General features: G+C 34.7%; 1 protein-coding gene across 1 annotated transcript; it reads right to left on the bottom strand.

The window, feature by feature from the left end:
- Positions 1–310: 310 nt before the first annotated feature.
- On the bottom strand, positions 311–23932 carry LOC138309203 (TPR and ankyrin repeat-containing protein 1-like). Its single transcript, XM_069250352.1, has 14 exons — positions 23661–23932; positions 21822–22730; positions 21189–21371; positions 19545–19691; positions 18630–18668; positions 16251–17040; positions 15292–15557; positions 9982–11289; positions 8984–9089; positions 8516–8782; positions 7215–7543; positions 6483–6650; positions 5380–5623; positions 311–3869 (listed from the first exon to the last, which is right to left on the bottom strand). Exons 1-14 carry the CDS (start codon positions 23916–23918, stop codon positions 1426–1428), a joined length of 7458 nt encoding a protein of 2485 aa, XP_069106453.1. The 5' UTR covers positions 23919–23932; the 3' UTR covers positions 311–1425.
- Between the last annotated feature and the right edge of the window lie 610 nt (positions 23933–24542).

Here is a 24542-nt window from a genome sequence, read left to right as displayed (position 1 = left end):
AAATTTGAATGATTTTTGATGAATTATAAAGCATTTATATGTTAAAAATAAAACATTTTGGAAAATAAAACTTAGTGTCTAAAATAGGTTACGGTTACCTAATTTTATAAAATGTCAATTATGTAAGAAAAAGGTTGTTTATTTCTAACATATAAATGCACTGTAATTCATAAAATATATTTCAAAATGTTATTTGGTTCCAACAAAACTGGACAAAACAGAATATTGCCCCTTCTGTTTAACCCCCCCCCCCCCATAACTCACAAGGACTCCGACCTGACCTTAATCATATGTTATATCATGATGCCCTAACCCCCGGGTATCTGTAAACAAAAAGTAATGCTTATCGGCGATAGCCACCAGAGGGCCCAACTTGACACTCCTTCTTTGAAAACACCAAGAATGACCTTTCAAACATACAAGTTTCATTTTCTTATTGCGATTAAGACATAACAATAATCAATCCTTACTTAAGACACTATATCCCATAAAACATAATAAAATACCGCGGTATACGATTTACAGTAATACATGGTTACATGTCATTTATAACATCAATTATATTGTAATTAAAAAATGTATACACGATATATTATCATACAAAATATTATATAAATATAGCATCAGTCATAAATATAATACTTAAATGAAAGAAAGAAACAAACAAACAATAATTATCCCTATCTCCCAAAAGATAAAGATAGTTATCATATAAACAACTGAAAACTTTTCATATATTCTTTAACTCTGACATAACAGGTGGTGACGGGTAATACATTGTGGGTCAAATGGTTCCTCGCCCCTGTAAGTAGAGTATCGCGGATAAATACCGTCAATTCCGGTGCTGGTGATTTGATGTGATTGTTGTAACGTCATTCCCACCGTAATGTAGAACTAATCGACGGTTAATCGCACTTTACCCACTTCGTTTTTGTATCTCGGAATCGATTTATTCTCTGCCAACTACCTGGTCTCTGGCTATCTACGCACTCCAGATCTGCTTGGCGTTTCAATCTATTATCTTAGTCGTTATCCTGACGACAAAAAAAAAATCTAAATCAGATAGGGAATTATTTTGTCTTATTAGGAAATTAGCACAGTTAGACCAGGAGTGGAACACAGATGTTCTCACAATTGAGTGACACGTTAAGAACCACAGAAACACTACACAAATTTCTGTTGGACCCTTACAATTTTAGGCTTAAATAATCATATTAAGTAATCCTTCATAATGCAATATTAATATTTTCCTTTAATGTCTTAAAGGAATCGTTCCTTTAAGACATTATCAATTGTTACTATAGGTATTGAACTGTATTCATTTGGGCATTGTGGGTTGATGAATACCAATTGGACAATAGACACATTCAACATTAAAAGTGTTAGCCGCTTGTCACATAAATCTTCACAGACACAATTGGTTAATTACATGTCCATACCGGACGAACCGTGACAGAACCAATCAATGGTATTGTTTTTTTCTCTCGTTTTGTCCATAGTGCCATTATTTCCAATATTGTTTGTTTCAGTATCAACAGTATCTGAAGCTTGGGATTGCGTTGCTCGAGATAAACATTCGGTCGCGTCTTCATGTTTTTTGTCATCGAAATCCCCTGGCGTATGGGATTTGAGACATGTGGTTTCATCGTATTTTCCATCACAAAATCCGCCGGATGCGCCCTTTTCTATGGGTGGATACATAGATTCCATTGGTTTTTCAGTATCTGCGGAGTCCACTCGTCTTGAAGAGACATTTTCTTCTGGCGAATGATCAGTGCTACTTGCAACCGTATGTTCTACATAACTCCATTTCTCTGACGTGCATGTTTCATTTGATCTTTGTAAAATAGCCATGGTCGTTTCGTTATAAAATTCAAGAGGGAGAATTCCGTTGAGATCTGTTACAGGCCTGGAAGCGACATTTCCCCACGACAAATTGCATAAGTAAAGATCATCGACACGTTCAGAAATTAGTCTGTTATAAGCGTTACCTATTTCGAGTTGCCCTGTTGCCTCTTTCAATGCGGTAACGGTCTGTGCATATCTGTCGGGAGCATTTTTCGGTAGCTGGATCGAACGTATCTCCATCAGAATTTGCGATTCCAGTGTTGTAGGAAGCAAATTTTCCATGTTACATAGACATGTTAATGAGAGCAGCAGCACCCTCTCTGCGACTTCCACGTCAGCTGACCTGAACACCTCCCTCATGAGTACAGTTTTATGGCCAGCCTCACACAGAAAGGACGCAATGACTTCTATCTTATTCTGAATCCAATTCACTTTTAATTGTTTTTTGCGCGTTGCCCTAATGCTTTCCAGTGTCGAGTTTTTGCTTTTGCTTGTTGCGAAACTTGAGTCTATGTAACGTGTGACGTTGATGTAGGATGCAGGAAGAACAAAATTGATTGTGTGATCGGCCTTTCCAATCAGATAGCATCCAACCACCAAGAAGTATTCAATCCACATAACCAGAAAATTACGATCGGGTAAAACCACTCCGTCGAACCCTCGTAGTAGTTTAAGGAAAGATGTGAAGGTTGCTAAAGCTCCTTTCGGGTCCATGTTTTCCGCTATCATGTCGTACGACTGGATAAATCGTGGGGCTAGACATTCAATTTTTTCTCTATCTGTTAAGCAGCCAAGGGGATGCATACGTTTTCGAGCTTCCTTATCATTTTTGTCTGTTTTGAACAAATGTTCTCTGTACAAGTCATCCACAAACCTTTCCATGTTCTTTCGGACATCCCTGTTCAATTGCAAATATTTTTTCAAGAAGTGTTGTTTCATGAATTGGCCTGTACTCCATTTCCGTTCGATCCGTTTCATATCTTCATACTCTTGTTCCATTTCTTTATCCAATGTTTGCTTCACGATGGCGTCGATTTTTCGTAAATATTCCACCAGTTGGTACCATTGTTCTTGCTGGAAACATATGCTGAAGTTTCGTGGTAGAAGATGGTGGAAGAAAATGCGACATGGTTCTACTACCTGCTGGGAAGAATTTTTAAATATATGAACATGATATACCCGAAGTTCAACTAGCAACAGATCAATCTCTAACAGTTCCTTCCTCCTCTCAAATGTAAGAAGACGATAGTCGGACTTGCAATCTTCTTTTGGAAACTCGCGGCATTGGCAGCTACATGGCCGTAGACTCTTTTGTTGACGCTCAATAGCTGAGAACACTTCGCCGTGCCATATGGAAGTCTTCTTTTTCCAAAATGTGCTAATTGCGATTTTCACATCAATTTCACGATTTGTTTCCCCTATCATATCATGGACAAGACGATGACGATCATACTCAATCAAGACCAAATCATAACAGTTACTGGTTTTTTCCAAACCATAGTATCTGTAAATATCCTGTAAATTTATTTCGTCTTGCCCGGTTGGATCTTTCTCTAAAAGTTCAATCATTTCATGTAGAGATTTCATTTGCTTTACAACAGAGGTGATGTTTCTTGTACAATCCAATTTATTCCATTCTAACATCAGGCTAAGACAGTCTACCTGTCCAGCCAAACACGGTGGTTTGCATTGTTTAAATAGATTCAGAGCCGTACTGACCGCTGAGTCGCGTTCCTCATCATTTATTCCGTTCTGTAATTTTGCTTTCATTAAATACGCCTTCCCTTTTAATCTGTGGTTCAGCAGAGTGTGATCTGACTTTAACATGTCTAATAGTTCATTTAACTGCTGTTCTGCCTGCGACTCATTTAATGACGCCTTGTTACGCACCTTCATTTGCGTGTCAAATAATAGATACCGGGTGATGAGATTGTTGTCACGTGATTCCCTTGCGGTCGTTAACGCCTTCTCGGATGACTCACCATGCGTTAGGTATACCATGGCAGCATCGTCAAATTTTCCTGTTAACAATGAAGCAAACATAAATTATAACAATTATCTCTTGTAGAAACAACAGGTCATATGAACACGAATCATCTGTTACATGATATACAACAGGTAAAATATTACATCGTTGTCTCCGGATTAAAAGCATCCTTTTTGGGAAAATTAATATTTCAACTTGCTCCTTTTGAAAATCATCATTAATCACGTATACACTTTAATCGATCAAGCACACACTCGGCAAAATGTCTGGTTTCCGGGCCTCTGTTATTATTAAGAAGTCATTTAAATGGGTAATCTATTTGTCTTGTAAGACATTGAATGAAGCTTTGGATACAATTGGTAGATCTCCATCCCAGTAAATAATCTGGACCAGTGAGGAGCCACAGTAGCTTTAAGTTCAATATCTGATACTATTAGTAAAGGCCCAATAATATATGTCTGGACATTGTAAGAAAGCTAATTAAATGTACTAGTGATTTTAATGCCTTTAATTTGTTTTTCCGTTATTCATTTGAACACGGTTTCTATTCCTTCTTTCCACTATTTCTTTCTTCACCAGAATGTGACCCCTAATAGGTTGTTGTCAGATCCTCTATGAAACGGAGTGGGAATAAGGATCTGTATTTTAATCAGATTTGAAACTTTATTACTACGTTCTGAGCAAAATATATTCTTTTTCAGGGTTTACGTATTAGCCCCTATTTAAACTATTATTTCGTATGCCTTTTATCGCATCTTGAACATACCTAAGTGTGTATGTATCGGCCTAACCTTAGGTATTACTGTTGACTGTTAAATTGTTGTGTTATTTGTAAATTTTGGCCAAAAAATGCAAAAATTGTATTTTTTAGCTATCCAAGTTTATAGGATTTGGTACATAATTCATCAAATGGTCATCAAATAACCATGTCACTATGTTTACTGTGGTATATAATAGGTTCAAAGAGCGCTTGTGTGTGCGGATTTTTGACTTTGTTATGCAAATTCCGGTTTTAAATGATATCATGCAAATATTGCATATAGAACGGCATTGCAATCATCACAACAACTCCTATTACATACTTTTAACATGAAACGAAAAATAGTTTTTAGAAAAAAAAAATGTTCAAATGCTGAATTTGTGGCAAAACATTTCGATTTGTGGAGGTGCTCTTAAACTCCTAAATTTAATATTTTTCTTAAAACTAGTATTCACATCTTGTTCAGATGACATTATATATTATATTAAATGTACATTATATTAATATGTACATTGGTATCAATTGGAACGCCTTCATATATGCCATAGTGCATGATCTATAACCGCCATTTGCATGAAAATGTCGAACAGAAATCGATGTTTTAGTCAAATCTGGTAAAACAAGTGATCATTGTATAGACATTAGAAAACATAAGTAACAAGTAAAATATCAATAGTTTAAACTGGAATAGTTTGCAAAGAAATAATTCGAAATGGAAAGAAACAACTTTTTACACATTGATAAAGACTATTGTATATCATATTGTCAATGAAATGCAAAAAACCTTTTTCTTTCATCCTTTCGGCAGCCAAATCCACCAAACCCCACTTCACAAAGAGATCACATTGTTCTTCAAAGTTCAAATATCTAAGATAGGTCTCCATCTCTTTCTTATTTCTCTCTTCATGGTCATGTTTATATCGGTCACAGTAAACTTTTGCAGCTCTTAGTCGCAGTTCTTCCAATTGTTCACGCGGAGGATGATTCTTCAATTTACGATAGAGTTCCCCATTCTTTTGTTCCAAAAACTGCCAAAAAAGTAACTGTGGATCATGAAACTGTTTGAAGTTAACTGATATACTGTTTAATAGATTTAAATAATGCTAAGTGCTAAATGTTTGGGATGTAATACGTTGAGAATTAAAGTATCATAAAAGCGTTTTATCGGAAAAATAATTCAGTTTTGTTTGTAACAAGTATTTTCATAGCCTTAAACATTGACTTTATCAGCGTATAAAGGAAACGTTGCCGTCGCTGTTTGTAACGTCGCTTCTGATTGGCTGAGATAACGGCGCAATTATTTTATAAACTCTTCAAGTTAATCCTTAAATAAACTTTAATAGAGTACCAATATTAAGGATAGACATCGGTCATATGAAATTTAAAAAGGGATTACTCAGATTTTAGCAATGTTAATTTACGTCATTAGTGGGTCCTCCTTTCATTCTATCTGATTATTCAAACAATTATTTAATTTTGACAGGTATTCTCAGCAATAAATACACAAAACAAACTATATCAATTTGAACAGTAACGTTATATTTATGATCCCTCGAAACAAGTTTTACAAATATTTCCATTCATGTTTATTACGACGTTTCCATTGTAACCATGGAACCCTAATGACATATAATGTTGTAAAAACAAAACTTCTGTCACCCTTCAAAACATACATATTTGCAATTTTCAAATTCATTGGACAATAATTAAATTTCAAGCAATTTAAGCTTCCGATATATATTCCAATTACATTAAATTTAGTATAAAAGTGTTCTTACAAAGAAGAAATCATGAAAACAATGTTTCATTATTAAATATTGTGGAAACCGCCAAAATCCAACTCCATGAAAAAATCGTATCTCATAATTTTTGTGATTAAAATCTCACCGTTAGCTGTTTGTCGTATTCCATGACCACCTCTATCGCCTTCTCGTAATTTTTATTTTTACAGAGGACATCTACAGCTTCATCAAATCGCTTGGCCGCTATGAAACATTCACAGCTTTTTACTGGATTTTTTACATGATTTTTGTAGATCAAGGCAGCTTCGCGATGCTTGAATTAAACAAAAAAAAATCAAATCAAGAAAATGCTCTCATTTTGCAATGAGTTCTGAACTTAGTGTTACAATGAATAGTTTGATTAAAATACTTTTTTTAAAGATTTACACAGAAGACACAAACGTCACAGTCAATACCTACCCAGAAGGGCAGATAACCATGGAATATGCAAATACATAATTAGCGGTGGTGGAGATGTTGGGCAAATAATCCACCATTACAACGAAGCTAACGATTGTGTTACTTGAGGTGGTGGAAGCGTTAATGTTCGACAATGTGATGTTGTGAGAGGTATCAATTGCGTAGGTGTCAGTGCGTTGTGGTGTTTTATCTAAGTGTTGTTGGTAGTTATGCTATTTAAACATTGTATATGGTTTTACTAATATTTGTTGCGTTAATAGTATCAGGTTTGGTGTTAAATCTCTCTTTGTGGATTTGTTGGGGTTTCGGTTTTTAGGTAGGGGATTGCTATTGGTGATTGATTTGGTTTTGGGTGTGTTTTTGCGGTGATGCTTTTATTGCTAATATTGGTGGTTTCATTTTTGAAATATTTACATACCTTCCCTATCTCCTTACAGTACTCCGCTGCTTCACCGAAACTCCTGGCGTCCATGTAACACTCTTTCGCCAGGATTTCAGCATACTTGTCCGTTCCACTGTCCACCAATCGATATAGACCTGCGGCTTTGATAAATTTGGTTTCTTTGGTCTTTACGTCAGTAGATCTTTGAGCCATTTCCCTGGCTTCATGTGCTCTGGCGAGATTGACTAAGTTCTTAATTCCACCTTTCCTGAAACATTTGGCTGCTTCCCTATATATTTGTCTTTGCAAAAATACATGTCCTTTCTTTATCCAACGATCTTGTTCACTGTCATCTTTCCAATCATCTTCAAAATACAAAAATTCAATCTTTGTTGTAACGATTATTTTGTCGGCTTAACATTACTTTATCAGAATATAAAGGTCAAAAATTACTTAACAGTTTTTAATGTCACATTTGAATTACTAATATTACAGCGACCTAATGAATTTATGGGAAATAGAATTTAAAAAGGGAATCGTCGTTTATCATTGCTTGCGGTCAGGCAAGATTCAAAGCTACAGTCTTTAAGGCTTTTAGTATGCTCCTGACAGGAAATCTAAGCCAATTTTAAGGTAAAAACTCTCCATCTAAAAATCAACAGCCGATTCAGCGAGCAAACAGAGAAAATTTGAACACTAATAATCTGAATGACAATATCAGATTGAGTTGATTTAAGGTAATAAGCAGAATTTATATGTTTGTATATGTACTGTCTTATGAAGCTTCAAGATGCGGATTATGTTGTTGAGGATCAAGGATAACATATGCAAAAGTGAGCTCTAGGGTTGCCTTGAAGAAACACTGTAAAAGTATGGCTAAACATACTTTGTTAAAATCAATTATGGTCGGAAGAAGTTTTAACTGAAGAACAATATACTTTGTTCCAGTTTTGTTAATTCAAAATAATTGATATTATTGAGAAAAAATCACGCGTATTGATTAAATTTACTTCAACAATTTTTTGGGGGTTTCTAAGCATATTTAGAGTGTTTCATTATCGAAATTTTCCGATCTCCAATTACTAACATTTTGTTTTCATGTGTGTTGATCATGTCATAAACTTTCAATTTAACTAAATATTTATTTAAACATTGATCTCATTAATTGTTAGTTTCGTATACTCCTTTGTTGATAACAATAAATAACGCTACCAAAACATTTTCAACCGTGCACAATGTGGTTTTTTGCACACAACCTACGCTACACTTTATTATTTCAGCATATTTATGCAAAAACGTTAATTTCACCCTGATCGTCTTAGTAATATTGTACAAACCTTTGTTTTGTTCCATCGGTTTCTGGTCTGTGGAGCGGGGTCGATCTTGATGTGTTTTGAAATGATCTGCCCCTACCTCGACAAGTTTGCGCGCCTTGAAATAGTCGAACATGGGTTGACGTTTTTCCTCATCCTCGTCGAAAATCCAAACATTCACCCGAGCTCGGGTTAGAGCTGTATACAGTAGCTTCAGCTCGGAGCTCAGAATTTTGTGACGTTCTGGTTCAAATTTAAGATTTCGTGGTTTGCCTTTGCTACACATGGCATCTGAGAAAAACAATTTGTTATTTATTCCTTATTTGTTTGCTAATACTTCATTAAAACATATAATAAATAGTAATAATCTCAATTATGACTGGATGTATTTTAAAACGATGCTTAATGACTAATTTCAACATAATGCAACCTGACTGTAAAGACCATTTTCCTCTATCCTTGGGAGACCATTATAGATAGGTTTGACTGTACCTTCATCTAGTTGGTACATCCCTGTTCTAGATACGTTCTCTTTGGTCTTCATCTCCGTTAAAAACTCCGTTAAAAGTGAAGAGACTACTCCCCACGCTTTCGACGCCTAGAAGAGTCAATAAATAATGTTAATAATATAAAGCCATTATATGAATCCGCATTATCAAGCTAAAAGTAATAATATGTCACATTGTCTTTGTATGAATAATTTGTATATTGATATTACTTTTGATATCGTACCAAAAAGAATTACAAATACTAATTTTACGCCTTCAAGTACGTATCACTATAATAAACGATGTAAAATAATGCAGACGTCCAACTTATCGTTGAGTGCAACCATTCTATGAGAAATGAATCACAAATGAAAATGTTAAACGTTTTTATTTAGGGAATGATTTTTATTTTTGTGGCTTACTGGTGTGTGAACTGCATTTTTGTACACATATTTTGAATGACGCGCGCTACATGTTAAATGATTTTTTATTTAAGGAATAATTTTGGAATAAAAAACAAATATCTTTGCTTTTATTTACATTTTGACCATTTCTTCTAAAGTTTGTTCCAATCAATTAATTTTTTGTTTCTTGCTATACGATTGTTTACAAAGCCGGTCAACTAATGAAATCCCGAAACAGCTGGCTTCAATTTAGCACTAAATGTTGTAAAGTTCAGAGATAGCACAAAATATAGTTCCACAAAATCTTTATAGTTTTTTATTCCGTTTATTTATAAATTTCCTTATATATTTTATTTCCTTGCATAATATTTATATAATTTAAGAATTCCATTTCATTCAAACATTCAATATATTGAAGATTTGCAAAACACAGAAAAAATAAGCCTAATCGGATGCGCATTTACACTACTTGCCAGTATTCCGGCATTTGTATTCTTTGGTGACAACCTTTGCATTTATGCAAGTGTCAACGATTTCCCGCTTGGTAAGGTGTCATAGCAAAGCAAAAACGGAAATGTAAATATTCAAAGATACTTACGTCTGAATATGTAAAGAAATTGAAGAGTAAGATGTTGTTAAATTCCAATCCCTTTGATTCGTATATTGTCAGTGTGATATTTTGTTTCAGTTGCAGGGGAAGTTGTTTTAGAGCCATTTCGTTTCTGACAAGGATGGCCGCATGAACTCCGAGCTCGATATCTGAGGAGTCTTCGGACTTGCTTTCCTTGCCTAAAATACTCTGAATGAGCTGAACGAGGTCGGATACGTTTGATGACTCGAGCAGCAAGGGCCGGGGTCCTCCTTTTAAATGTCCAGTGTCCATTTGAAGTCGATCAAATGATTTTGGAAAGAGTTCCGCCATTATATCAAGTACACTGGAAGCCAGAGCAAGAATACCGTCATGGAATCTGTAGCTTTGAGTGAGTTGGTGCACCTCTCGGGGAACATTCACTAGATAAGCTCCGTGCGTATTGGGGGTTTTCATAGACTCTCGTATCTTGTAAAACATAGTTGTGAGGTCGCAGAATCGAAACTGTATTCCTTGCATGACGGTTTGAGCCGTGTCACCGGTAAGGAACATCTGATTAGGATCCACGCAAAGCTTGAGTAGAAGACAGATTTCAGCCTGTGTAAAATCCTGTATCTCGTCCACAAAGAGTTGATGAATGTTCAAAGCTCTGACGTGTACATGACTGAGTCGAGAATAGATGCTGTGTACTAGGTCGCACTCATCAAACAGTTTCCATTCTGTCGATTTCTCTTGGTACTTTTTAAAAAGACGGTAAATTTCTTCTCTGTCGCCATCAAAGTTTGGAGCTCTTTTCCTCCCAACTTCTAGATACATTTCTCGCGAAAGATAACCATCCTTTTGTAGTAGGGCTTCATACGATCCTTTTATAATAGATATAAACTCTGCCCATAAAAATGAAGGATCCGGTCGGGTTTTGCTATCTCCGCCGGCAAGTTTTGGAAATATCTTATCTCTAAATGTATCATAAGTTATATCATATGTTCGCTTTTGATGTTTTTTCGTGGACTTTGAAGAGTTGTAGGTAACATTGATATCCCTTTCTAATCTACCATCTATAAGTCCACTGATGCTTGAATTATCTTCGAACAGGCTCCTCTTATTTCCTTTCCTGGACCCATCCTCCTCCCTTTCGTAGAAGTAAGGTGGTCCAACAGAGGCGTCCGCCAAGTTTAGGAGTTGCTCTAATGTCAAAAACAGCGGATATTGAGAATCGCGAATATCACTGAAGCTCCAAGGAAGTGGCATGTCGTTCTCTAGATTATATCTTCGAGCTATGGAGCTACCTTGCTTCATTTGATTGAAGTTCTTCTTTGCCTTTGAAACAAAAAATAGGTTAAGGTTTAACATTATCTGCAAGCGAGCGTAGTCAATAAGGTCGGTATGGCTATAGACAATTTTATTTCAAGAATGTATTTCAGATATTAAAACCTATAACATCTCAATTTTACCTTATGTTTTATTTGCTTCTTTATGTATTTATGTCAATTTTTACCTATCTCTTTGAATATTGCCGCGATTATAGAAGTCTAGATTTCCACGAGAGAAAAAAAATCCAAATCTCGCGGCTAGTACATGTCAGCTGCCTTTACTATTATCTTATATAGTATTTAGTATAATTTGTCATTCAATATTAAACCAAACAATTATGGATTATTTTGAGGATACACGAGTTTGACTTGTAAGTAAATACAGTTTAACTCTTCTAAATCGATCCCTGATTCCTCGAATACCACCTATTCGTCGAACTGGTCGTACGGACCCGACCGTGTCCCTATATAATCTACGTAACATTTTAGTTTGTTTGAGTTATACGGCCCATCGACAACTAAGGTCATTTAGGGCCAAACTATGTAACAAAACCGCGGTAGCTCGAACAGCTATTCATCTAATACCTCCCTCATTCCACGAACAGAAATATTTACCCATGTATTAGTCGAGCTACCTGGTCACCGATGGTCTACCCAGTCCAATCCCGCTACACTCCTACCTCATGTCTCGAAGTCGTCGCCCTCGAAGACATACGAGACCCTTCCAAACACCACAACCGTCGATTATTTAGTTGGGCGCCTAATGTGTAACAGGAGAGGAAAAAATGTAGCGGCAAGACCGGGATTCGAACCCGGGAACCTCCGAACACCAGCCGAGTGCTCTACCAGATTTCAAATTTCAGATTTTATTAATACACTCTGGGCACACCTTTGTGTGTCACAAGAGGTCAATTTATACAAAACATACATGCCAGACAGGGTAATTGATAGTACAATGTGAACATAATACACTCAAGCGTACATATCCGTGTATGAAATATTTTACGTACATTGGTGAGTATAATGCATGGTCATTGTTAGTTATGTATGATTGTAGTATGAACAACAACCATATCAATATTTTAATATTATAATGGTATATGTTTAATACTTCATATCATTGACCTTTAGCGTAGCCATAGCAGTATAATACAACTGCATAACCACTAATATATTTCAATTTTACTTAAGTTCATACTTTTAGCTTTAATAGAACTTGAACGCTTAATACTGTGTACAGAGTATAAATAGATTGAACTTATACATGTAGTAGTTATACAATTGTATATTCGATGCTATATCGTATAACATATATAATCAGCTATATCACAGCATAATAAGAAGTAATAACATACAAGTAATATAAATGCAGGTGTATGTAACAAGTACACTATACTTTTTGATCAATTTAAAATACATAACTGTTCTATTTGTTTAAGAAAATAACTCACTCTCGTTAATAGAGTTCGATTACAGATTTCAAACATGCCTCCCATTTTTAATAAACTTGGATTTGTATAATAGTATTGTGGAATATATTTATGTCTATTATTAGTTACACTTGCATTACTACATTGAAATAAGTAGTGATATTCATCTCCAATACCGTTATTACATAGTAAACAAATACGGTTATCACGTGGTATACCAGCCCATCTACCAGTTTCAATAGGAAATTTTAAATTCGAGGTTCTAAATTTACTAATAATAACACGTTCTTTGAAATCAAGCTTTACTAAATATGGTTCAAGTTTAAACTGCTTTTTAAAGGTTGAGTAGAATTGTCCGCGAGACGATGTTTCAAGAATAGAATACCAATTTTGAATATATTGATCACATAAACGTCGTTTTAGCAAGTTTTTAAACAGAGCTCTATTCATCGTACATGTATTTTGAAATGCCCATAAATTGTTAACACCTGTGTCATTAAGGAGTGACTTTATATGCCCAAGCCACTTAAATTCTGTAGTATCGTTTGCTTGCATTCTTAATGTAAGGCGATAAAATACACTGGAGAGTTTATCTCCCCCTGTAATTACTTTGTGCCAAAACATTAACATCCGTACCTTAATTTCAATTTCTAAGGGAAATTTACCAAGTTCTCCATAAACCATAAAATTAGGAGTACTGTTTCGAACATGAAGAATTTTTTTACAAAATTGGCAAATGAATTTTCTCAATAATGCTTACATTTTCAAATCCCCAGATTTCACAGGCATACAACAAAATAGGGGATACAAGTGAGTCAAATAATTTCAATTGTAAATCTATTGATAATGGAAGGTTTCTAATTTTGGTATACAATGCATACAGTGCTTTCTTTGACTGGTCAGCTAACTTTTTCTTTGATTTAGCAAATGAGCCGTTGTAATTGAACAATATACCAAGATAAGGATAAGAATCTTCACGAGTTATCTGATCATAATAATTATTTGATAATTAATTTGAAATTACCGACTGAGCTACCTGTTCACCGATGATCGACCCAGTCCAATCCCGCTCCACCTACCTACACGATAACCAGTCGTTGTTTTTTTGTTAACTTTATTTGAATATTTCAGAAAAGGCATAATCTTTGCGCTAAATACGGAAGTTGTTGACCCGTGCTGATAGAAAGTACGCATTGTGAAAAGACAAAAGCGGCGGAAGAAATCGCTGATGTCCCCCTAAATATATAAATTCAATTATTTTTTTCAATTTCTATTATAGTTATAATATCTAATTTCTAACCCAATGTTATTTATCGAATGATGTAAACGATACCAAAATATGCTAAGTACAAATCACATTGATCTAGGTTCGTTTTTAACGGTGCGTTCAGTATCTTTTCCCGCATAATGTATTTTCGTAACTTTCCTCGTGAACACCACAGGGGCTCGGCCTGTTGAACACATGTAACCTAACACTTTTATGAGTTAGACATGGGTATCGTTGTTTGCCCGTAACTATACTGGTTAATAACTATATTGTGAATATATATTTTGTAAATGTTTTCGTGAAGATCATTTACTTTGCTGTCAATGACTTTGATTTACTTTCTCGTCAGCATTTTTAAAGCTCATTTTATGCAATAAATACTTTTTTCAACTTGATATTGCCATCAAAAATCACTTTCAGAAGAAAAAAAATGCTGATTGTTACGGTAAATGAAATATCATAAACATCCATTGTTTGTCATAGTTTTTTGATTACCAACGATCGAGCGTGACCAACCTCGGATGAGTCAAATACGCTGTATTCCTCAAACTATTGACCTGGTCCATTGCTTTTGTGTTATAGGGGTTTTACTGTAGTCACGATTTGCCGTTTCAAAAACAATAACTGTGACGTCATACATAAAGGTGGCTCAATGTATTAAACAATCGTGACCAGAGGTCAGCAGACGACCAGTCTATGGGCCGTTGACAGCCGTAAATCTGTGGACCGCAATACACTCTGGAAGAGTGACGATTCCATTGATTTTTCAAGATATTATTTTTTCAAACCAATATGTAATGTCGACGTCTGTATTTTGACGTCAAGATAACTTTGTTTTTTAGCCATTCTAGTATTTTTCTTCATATAGGTTTTACGGCCAATCAGTGATAAGCAACATATTTGGATGAAGAAAAGTCAGCTGCATATTATTCTATTCAGAATATCCGACTTTTTCTGAGCTCATGGTAATTTCAGAGGTCAGGGTCAAAGGATGGAAATTCACATCTTATTACTTTTATTATTGACCTTCTTTTTGAATTTTTCATCAGTTTTCTTGAACTTCACAAACAAAATAAAACACTGCAAACAATATTTTCTCTATTCTAATATTTAATGAATTAGGACTTAAACGATGAAAAAGTGAATTTTCACCCTTTTACATCCGGAATTACCATGAAACCAGAAAAATATATTCTGAATAATATACAATATGCAGTTGACCCTAAGGTATCTTCATGCAAAATAATTTGCTTATCACAGAGTGGCCGTAAAACGGCCCAAGGTAATACCCCTGCTTATCCCTAATACTTACCTCGCTACATAGAATTCCATTCCTTGTCACGAAAATCTGACGAAGACGATCAGCAGAGCAAGACACTGGTTCATCATTACGTGAATAAATCACTGTATGGCTTGCCCCAACTGCTTGATTAGTCTCTATTCTGATACCATCTCGAACGTTTTCGCCCTCGGATTTTTTATCTTGTGGAATTACGCCCTGTGGATTTTCGGCCTGTTGATTTTCATCATGTGGTTTTTCGTGCTTTATATCTTCCTCTTCTTGCAAATCTATCATATCTACGGGGAAATATAGAGTAACACGATTATAACAAATCTCTGTTGTCAAGAAAAGTATTCCGTTATCAATGTTCCGTATTTACACATTAACGAGTCATTTTACCATTGGTGCAAATATTGATTGTGACGTCCTGATTGCGAGTGTAACATCATATGTTTCAGAGAAAATGACTTGAATTTCGTCACAATCAATACCTTGAAAAGATGGAATATTTCATTATAACTATTAAACACATTTATTTAAAAATGCTTGTTTTATATCATATTGTAGTTAAAAGTTGAAAACACTGAATCTTAAAACTTAAAAATTATCATATGGAAGACAACATGAAAAATCTAAATCATTACGAATTTACAATCTAAATTCAGCATAAATGAAATATCGAAAAATATATATTAACTTCTTGTCCTCTTGCACATTTTTGTCGAATTCGGTTACATTATTTCTCTTAAATGATAATAAAATGGTAGGAATTTATTAATGGCTGACATCAATTATTCATGAAGCAAATAAAAAATATGTATTCTGGAGGAGGTTAGGATCTCGACCATAACATTTCCTAATCATCTTCAATAGGCTATATTATCAATAAATTGATTACAAGAAAAATATCTTCAAATCAATTTTCCGTTACTTAATTTGATCAATAAGATGAATTCTTTCTCCAAAGAGATCTGATTACACATGTATACCTGATTCCTCCATTTCAATTTGTGTGGCCAAGTGCCCTATGAACTGGTGCCACATCCGGTACAAACAACATGTCGTCTTTCCGGTTCCGCTTCGACCAATCAATAAAATAGGAGCTTCACTTCTGAGATTGATGATGGCGTATTCAAGTTCCGTAACACGAAAGGGAAAGTCGACATCCAGTGTCTCTTGTTCAAGAATATGTTTCAACATATCGGAAGAAAAGTCGTAGAACTTCCTTATATGAAACTGTTCTTTGTCTTTGTAAACTGGCGGCTGAAAAACCGCAACCTCTTTGCAGTCAAGCCCAAACTTTGATGGGAAAACTTTTCCCGATGAACAATGTGATTTCGGATTTCGTTGGATACATGGCTGCTTAGGTAAAGCTCTACATACTTTGGAAACATACATGTGAATATCATCATGACTTGGAACATAATACCAGATGCGAATCACCTCCGAATACATGACCTCATTTACCGTTTCCGTATTGATTGGCTTTCCTTTTGCTATCTGAGTCTTGGCGCTCAGCTTTGGAGAAAAATCTATTGCTTTCTCCCAAATAAGCCTACTACCTTTTGAAATTTTGGCTTCATATAGCTTTACATGTTTAGGTTTATTATGAGAAACCAACTTTTTCTTAATACTGGGATGCCAGTCTCCTTTTGCAAGATTGTAAATTGTATTTAGAATTCTGTTTTTCGTCGTGGGTTGAAGATTACTTGTCATTGTTTTTTTAAATGCCGCTGTGAATTCTACTTCCCATGGAAGATCCTCTAGCATTGAAGATATCTGTGTGAAATTATAATTTAATTTAAAACTAACAGCGTATGTGAAAAAAGCATGCAATTAAGATTGAAATAACAAATTGAATTTAAACAAATGGTTTACAAGACATCTCTCTGTCCTATCCAAGAAGGAGGTAATTGGATTTTCCCAAATCTATCTGCATTCCAGCGCGTTTGTTGTTCCCTATAAAAAGTTATTTAAACCAATTAGCTTATGAACGTTAAAATCCAATCGAGTAATCTGCATGGGACTAAGTCCCAGTAGAAAAATAACATTGCCTTATCCTTGTTTATCCGGTTTATTGATGTAACGATTTGATTTACTGTAACTGTTTAGTTGGTTGGTCCCGACAACAACCAAAATTGGCAAGAACCAACTATTTCCAACTAAATCTTGAGGTGTTCCATTTATTTTTTTTTTCGCTATGCAGACGTATATATATTTTTTATTTTTCATTTACGTTCTTTTGACAGCGAGAATAACAGGTTGAATGTAAATAATTTATAACCAAGGCTTGTGCTATATTTGACATGCATTTGTGGGTAACATCCATGAGGTTTTCACAAATATCTATAATGAATGGTGAGTTAACGCGCACCACTAGATATGCTAAAAAACTCATTGTATGTTACATACCAATGCATGTCGATACTTGGTCCTAAACATTTCCTTGTTTTTATCAACGATCTGCCTTCTATTTGAAAATTTTCCAACTCTCTTATATTTGCAGACGACAGTATTTTTAGTGTGCTACATCGGCGTTTGCGTGTGAGTAGCTAAAAAGTGATATAGACAGAGTAGTTTAGTTGTGATCGGATTGGAAAATGAAAGTGAACGTGAAAAGATGTTGCCAGATCACTTTTACTAACAAAAAAAAGCGTGTCGATTTCAACTAATTCCATTGAGTGAATGGCGTGGATCTTACGAATGAAACGTGTGTGAAAGACTTGAGTGTATGGCTGACGACTTCGTTGAGTTTTAGTACCCTCATCAGTCGTTCCGTTTCTTAAGTTTTTCGTAGGCTCGGTTTTATAAAGCGTACATGTAAACGTTTTGCGCAGGTTTCAGTTTAAGGTCTCTTTACATTACTCTTGAGAAGTCAGTTAGTCAGATCTAGTCTCCTTACCAAACATATTTAATTCATCGTGTAGAATTTGGTTTGGAAAGTAACCGGTTATTTTTAGTCATGGACTTTACTTTTAATTGTGGCAACAGTACCTATAATTGTTCTTACCTATTCAACTAATTGTGTCTTTAGTCCCTAGTCATACTTTACGCTCAAGTCGTCCCAATCAGTTTTGGTATTAACTATGCGTCTGACTGTGATAGATTTTGTGTGTCCATTGCACAATTTAAAACCCGTTTAATGAAATCTTTAGTTTGTAACTTGATGGTACTTCTGTTTCTCCTTTACCTAGTACTTATCTGTGATATTTTATGTCTATGTTGGATGCATTATTTTTTTATATATATATTTCTGTACGTAGACCTTCTGGTCTGTTGAATAGGAAATAAATAAATAAATGAATGTCAAACATATGCTAAACAATACTGAATTCGTGGTGAGACAACAATAAAAAGATATGAAATACCTGATCTTTGCATGACTCTGTGAGCTTGTCCCAATTGATCTAAAATATCCAATAGAAAACTTTAGAAACATATTTACTCAGACAGATTTAAGAATAACACAGAAATCATAATAATTAGAACCAAAATGTGTCATATTTTCCAAATGAATGGCTTTAATTATGTTTGAAATACGTAAGCGAAATTTTCTTACATCGCTATTGATTAGATGGTACAAATACACAATAATTTACAATATACACCCAATGATAATAGTCCGTACATAAAGTATAAATGCTCCACACGTTTCTAACTCCGTTTTAATGATTATAACATAGAAATTTTTCATTTCATTGTTTCCTTAAAGATGTCTGTAATAAGTGTATAACGAACTATGCTTATAACGAAGTGATTTTGTTGGTCCATAGAGATCCGTTATAACCATGTTTTACTGTACTGGAGACCAACCATTTGTACCATAATTTTACGTAGACCACAGTGTTAAAGTTTGCTTTAGTTTTGTAATGTATTAATAAAACAGCTGACAGTTAGTTAGCTATTGTATTCTAGGTTTTCTTATAACGCTAGATAAAAAAAACTTTTGTCCTTCAACTAGCCATTTTGAAATAAGGTGCATTTTGCACTAAAACATCCTGAAATTCTAATGTTTTTACCTATTCATTGTCAAAAATTATATTTTGAACCTAAATTTTGATCTAAATCTCATATCGTTGTTGTTATCTAGGAATAATTACCCGGCCGGGTTAAAATTCTATTCTTGGTTCAATCTTGTAAACAAAGGTGCCATTTCGAAGTGGTTTTTTTCTCATTTAGGTGGTTGTTTCCCTACTATAAAGCTAAACAAATTAATTTCTGCTATCAATTTGCATGTTTATTTTGACTGATGATAATTCGACGCCTTTCACTTTTTGACCTACCTCTTCCGTTTCAGACGAATCTTCGTCTTGTTTTGAATCGTCACTGATTGCTTCTTCATCATGGGGTATTGCTTTAGATTGTCCTATTTGAACCACGACATTCGCTTCATCTGTTTCAATGACGCGTTCTCCTATCGATATTTTGTCCTATACAATATAAAACCTTAAAATGTAATAGACATGCATCAATATCGCAAGGTATCACAAGTTTTCTATCTTTTTTTTTATTACTGTTGAACCCTATCTGTGAACAATGAACGTACTATACTACTGTAGCGAGTTGACATTGCATTGAATGAAGTGATGCAACAAGATAGTCGCGTCCCACTCACCCTAAGGTGGCCATGCTTAGCTTAACTTGAAGTAGGTTGAGTTAAAAAGGATTGAAGTCTCATTTGCTGAAGATCAAATGTCATCTGAACGTTGTGGCTAAATTTCTAACCCGCCTACCTTTAGCGGCTACAAAAACACATTTCTAGCACATCTTTCTAAAAACAGCTTCTACCGCTGGAAAGAGCGATAATTTTCCTTTCAAAATCATCCTACACATCTATACAAAGTCCCGTCAGTAAGAATTACCAGCCCCATTCGTAAAACATTTCTCTAGATTTTTGACAATCACCTTATTAAAATGCATGTGTCTCCTGAAAATTAATATGCATGGCCGAGGTCAAAACTATGAGTAAACGTATTGATCATAAACTTTAGTCATTATATATAGCATGTGTAATTCAACTTATCTGCTTGTAGAATGGAAAGTTTGAAATCAACTTGACTTCATTCACCTAAAATATAAATCTTTTCATCAATTTGCAGCTCTAGACATTCGAATTCGTTGACAAAAAAGTTATATTTCCTTTTAACAGTTATTAATTATATTTGTCATGATCATACATATTCGTTTTATTCACAAAATGATATGTCACAAAACAAAATTCCATGACGAGTATGGCCCGGGATAGATAATTATGTGGATTTTACCTAATTGTGTTTAAATCATTATATTTCTTGGTTTATTTCTTTATATGATATTTGGAGATCGTAACATGCTGGCATTTTTCCTTTTTTTCAAGTTAATGTGCTTATGTTATTAGTTCAACGTTAATACTACATCTACCATTACTTTAATATTGAATATATAAATTAGATTTTAATTCACACAGCTCGGAAACAATCTTCCTTGTAAACCTATATTGATAGAAGCAATTGCTTTGTGTTATAACTTCTTCTTAGGCCAATATTATAGATGTCCTGCCGTAACAATTGATATTAATACCTTTTCTTAAATGTATTGTGTTACGGAAACGCAATTAGCCTTTACCGGCTTAAAATATGCTTTCAATTCAGACCCCTCGTGTCAACCCTTTAAACAGTATCATGACTACAGCTAAATTATGGCTTCATTATTTATGTTGACACATTTATTTTGCTATTAACTGATTTGTTTGACTATAAGTGCATTTTTTAAACAGAATTATTCCGAACATAATAAAAATTACGGTTTTAAGAGTATTCAAAACATCTGTCCTAAGTGGCCATTTTATAAATAACTGACTATAGTATATCAAACATTGATAAAACAACAATTAATGAAAAAAGATATCTGTTCATTATAGATAGTATACAAGTATCTCCACTTCTTACCAGTTTAGTTTTGTCTTTTGCATCGGTTCCCTTGATCCATTCTATCTTTGTAGTCGCTGAATAATCCTCTTTCTTTATTTCCTGTCCCACCATTAGATCATTGGTGTGATTCTCAGTATCACAGCCATCATTAGGCTCCATATTATGGCGACTACCATTGGACCCATACATCTCTATTGGTGCCTAAATTCATAATAGATAAAGATTCTCATTTGCTTGGTTAAATACAATGTAAAAGAGATCATGATAATGTATGTATTTATAGGTTACAAAAAAGTGGTTGTTGAATATGGAATTGGTTTCTCACCTGTAAGCAAAAAGTTACAAAAGACACTCGAGTGTGTCTTTTGTAACTTTTATAAAAAAAATTAGAAGTATGTTGCAGTTTGCACATCAAGTAGCGATCAGAGAACAACAATAAGATCATTCGATTAGAGGTTACGTTTGAAAAACAGATGACGTGATACCGAGACAAAATGACTTCTGTCAAAGTTCACAGTGGCAACAAATTAGAATTCATAGAGTTTATAACACTATGAATTACATTTGGGTACTCCCCTTTGAAATGTATTTGAAACAGTAACAAGGTTTAGTATTACATTTAGGGTTAGAAATTTAAGAATGATTACGTACTGCAGCAGAAGCATTGTCCTCGGGTACATTTGTTCTATCGGAATCATCGTCGTGGCTTCCACAGTTATACTTGTGTTGCTTTTCTTTTGAATTCATCAAAACATTCGTATTTTCATCATTTTCCTGTGCCTGCACAACTGGTTCATATTCCCAGTTCCCTACTTCTCCTATTCCTCCTTCTCCTCTTCCTTGTCCTCCTCCTCGTTCTGCTTTTCCTTTTTCTCTTCCTCTTCCTTCTTCCTCTCCTCCTCCCCCTTTTTCTATTTCTTCTTCTTCTCCTCCTCCTTCTTCTCCTCTTTCTTCTTCTTCTCTTCCTTCTGCTTCCTCTATTCTTTCTTCTCCCCCTCCTCCTTTTTCGTCTTCTTCCTTTCCTCCCCCTTCTTCTCTTCTTCCTCTTTCTCCTCCTCTTCCTCCTTCTCCTCCTTCTTTTATTCCTCCTTCTTCCTCTCCTCCTTTCCCTCCCCCTTCTTTTCTTTTTCCTCTTCTTTCTCCTGCTCCTCCTCCGTTTTCTCCTCCTTCACCATTTTTGTATCTCAACGACTTTTCTTTAATTGAATTTTCCGACTCAGAAATAGATGGTTGAAGATGCAAATAATGCTGTTGATTTGAAGAATGCCCTTTCGAACTGCTGCTTTCACTTTTACGAATTGGTGATTCCTCTTCCCTTTCTGAGACTCGAGAATGACTGGTATCGTTAGGCACAACTGGCACAGATGACATCGGTGTATCGCAGACATCAGAGATAAATCCTTTTAAGGTCGCACAGTGTTTACCAGGTGCACTGGTTTCTTTTTGATCTACAACAGAATCGTCGGATTCTCCTGTCAGATTATCTTTACATGCCTGATCTTCATTTTTGGTTTCGTTTGCAAAGGTTTCTTTATTTTTGTCCACATTTGTCATATGAATCTACAATGCAGCAAAATAGAACATCTATTCAAATTTTATGATATAAAGAGAATATGATAGTAACAAATTCTTCAATACGAATTGTTCCTAATATCAACAAAGTGCTTCAAAAAGATAATTCCTTAGTATTTACTTCAAGGTTGCGTTTTTAGTAAGAAAGCGGTTGTTTGCGATACTCAAGTAAATGGGCTCATCAGGAAACACAAAAGTATTATTTAATATGTATAACGAAATTTAGAAATATCTAATTTGATTCACGTATAAATAATATATCTCATGACGAAATGTTTTGGAAAAAAGTTAATGTGTAAAAAGTTAATGTGTGGAACTCGTTTTAGAATTTTTTTCATAATTCACATGTTATCAGAGAGGTACATTGCTATGGAAAGAAAATAACGTGCCATAAAAATTTTCTTAATTTGTGTAAGGAGTAAGTTTCAGTAAGTTTTATATTATGACAAAGATGATGATCTTTTGTGTGCCTGTGTGTGAGAGTGGGGGTTGAGTCGAGGTTATGCACACGGGTACAAATATGGATTTGGTTTGGTTTCATTCGTATAACGTCCTATTAGCAGCAAGGGTCATTTACGGACGTGTCAGGTTTAGATGATGAAGAAAAACCGGAGTACCTGAAGAAAAACACCTACCACATGGGATTTGAGCTCAGAGGTAGAGGGCTCGTGTTAATATGTTAATATGACATTTTTATAAGATAATTGTATTCAATAAGTGTCAATTTATCCACACATATATTCAAATTCAAAAGACATTTTCACGAAATACATACATATACTGCATATAACATTATAAGTATATATCAACATTTAAAAACAACCACGTCATCATTCATAATCATCAAATCAACTTAATAGATCACTCAGATCCCTCACAATATGGAAGTAAATATATGTTTATAATGGATTTACTCACCGTACTGCTTTCCAAGACAGATTTTGAACAATTTTCATCAATATCTTCACAAAATTCAACTCCTACAACTGTTGATATGCCACACAAAGAAACAGACTTGCGTTGTCGAGAACAGCTAGCTTTTCGCGATTTTTTCTTTTGTCCCTTACTCGCATTACCTGGTGATAAGACATGGTTCAGCATTTGCCTTCTTGCATCACGTTTATCCTTAATCAAATCCGATGGGAATTGCCCCTTGCTATTCCTTTTGACTGTCATTTGGATGTTAGGGACGTGGTAGACGCTCTCCGCTCGTCGTTAAGTAATATATCAATAACCTTTCTGGACATAGTTCCATCAGAAGTCTTAAAGATAAAAGGTAGGATCAGGCCAAATCGAGTTCTGTCCACATCGCCGAAGCTTCGATCGCCATTTACGTACATGTAACTAAAACATAAACAAAACAATATTGGACAAAGACAACAAATTCTCCACTCGAATTCTGACTTCATGTCCTTATTATAACTGACCCATACTGAAATTAAATCGCTTTGCCAAATATTTTTGTCCAAATGGATATCCGTAGTCAATTTTGTAGAAGTGATAGTACAAATATAAGCCTACACTATGATCTTGTTAATTTTGTGGAAAAAAATATACATAAAAAAATATAAAATAATTCATTTAACATGTTTCAACATAAGACCTAACTGTATGTCTATAAGAATCAAATTTCACTGTTACATGTATGTAAAATCTACTCAATATGTTTTAATGACAATTTTTAAATTGTTAAAGATGCTCCACCGCCGACAAAGCATAAATTATATTCATCACTTGAACAATAATTGGTGTTTAATCGTGTGTATATATATGTCTAATAAACACAAAAAAATAATATAA

Source organism: Argopecten irradians, chromosome 15 (assembly GCF_041381155.1).
Source record: "Argopecten irradians isolate NY chromosome 15, Ai_NY, whole genome shotgun sequence".
NCBI lineage: Eukaryota > Metazoa > Mollusca > Bivalvia > Pectinida > Pectinidae > Argopecten > Argopecten irradians.
Note: the sequence above shows the minus strand (reverse complement) of the source record. Positions and strands in the feature narration are given on the sequence as shown.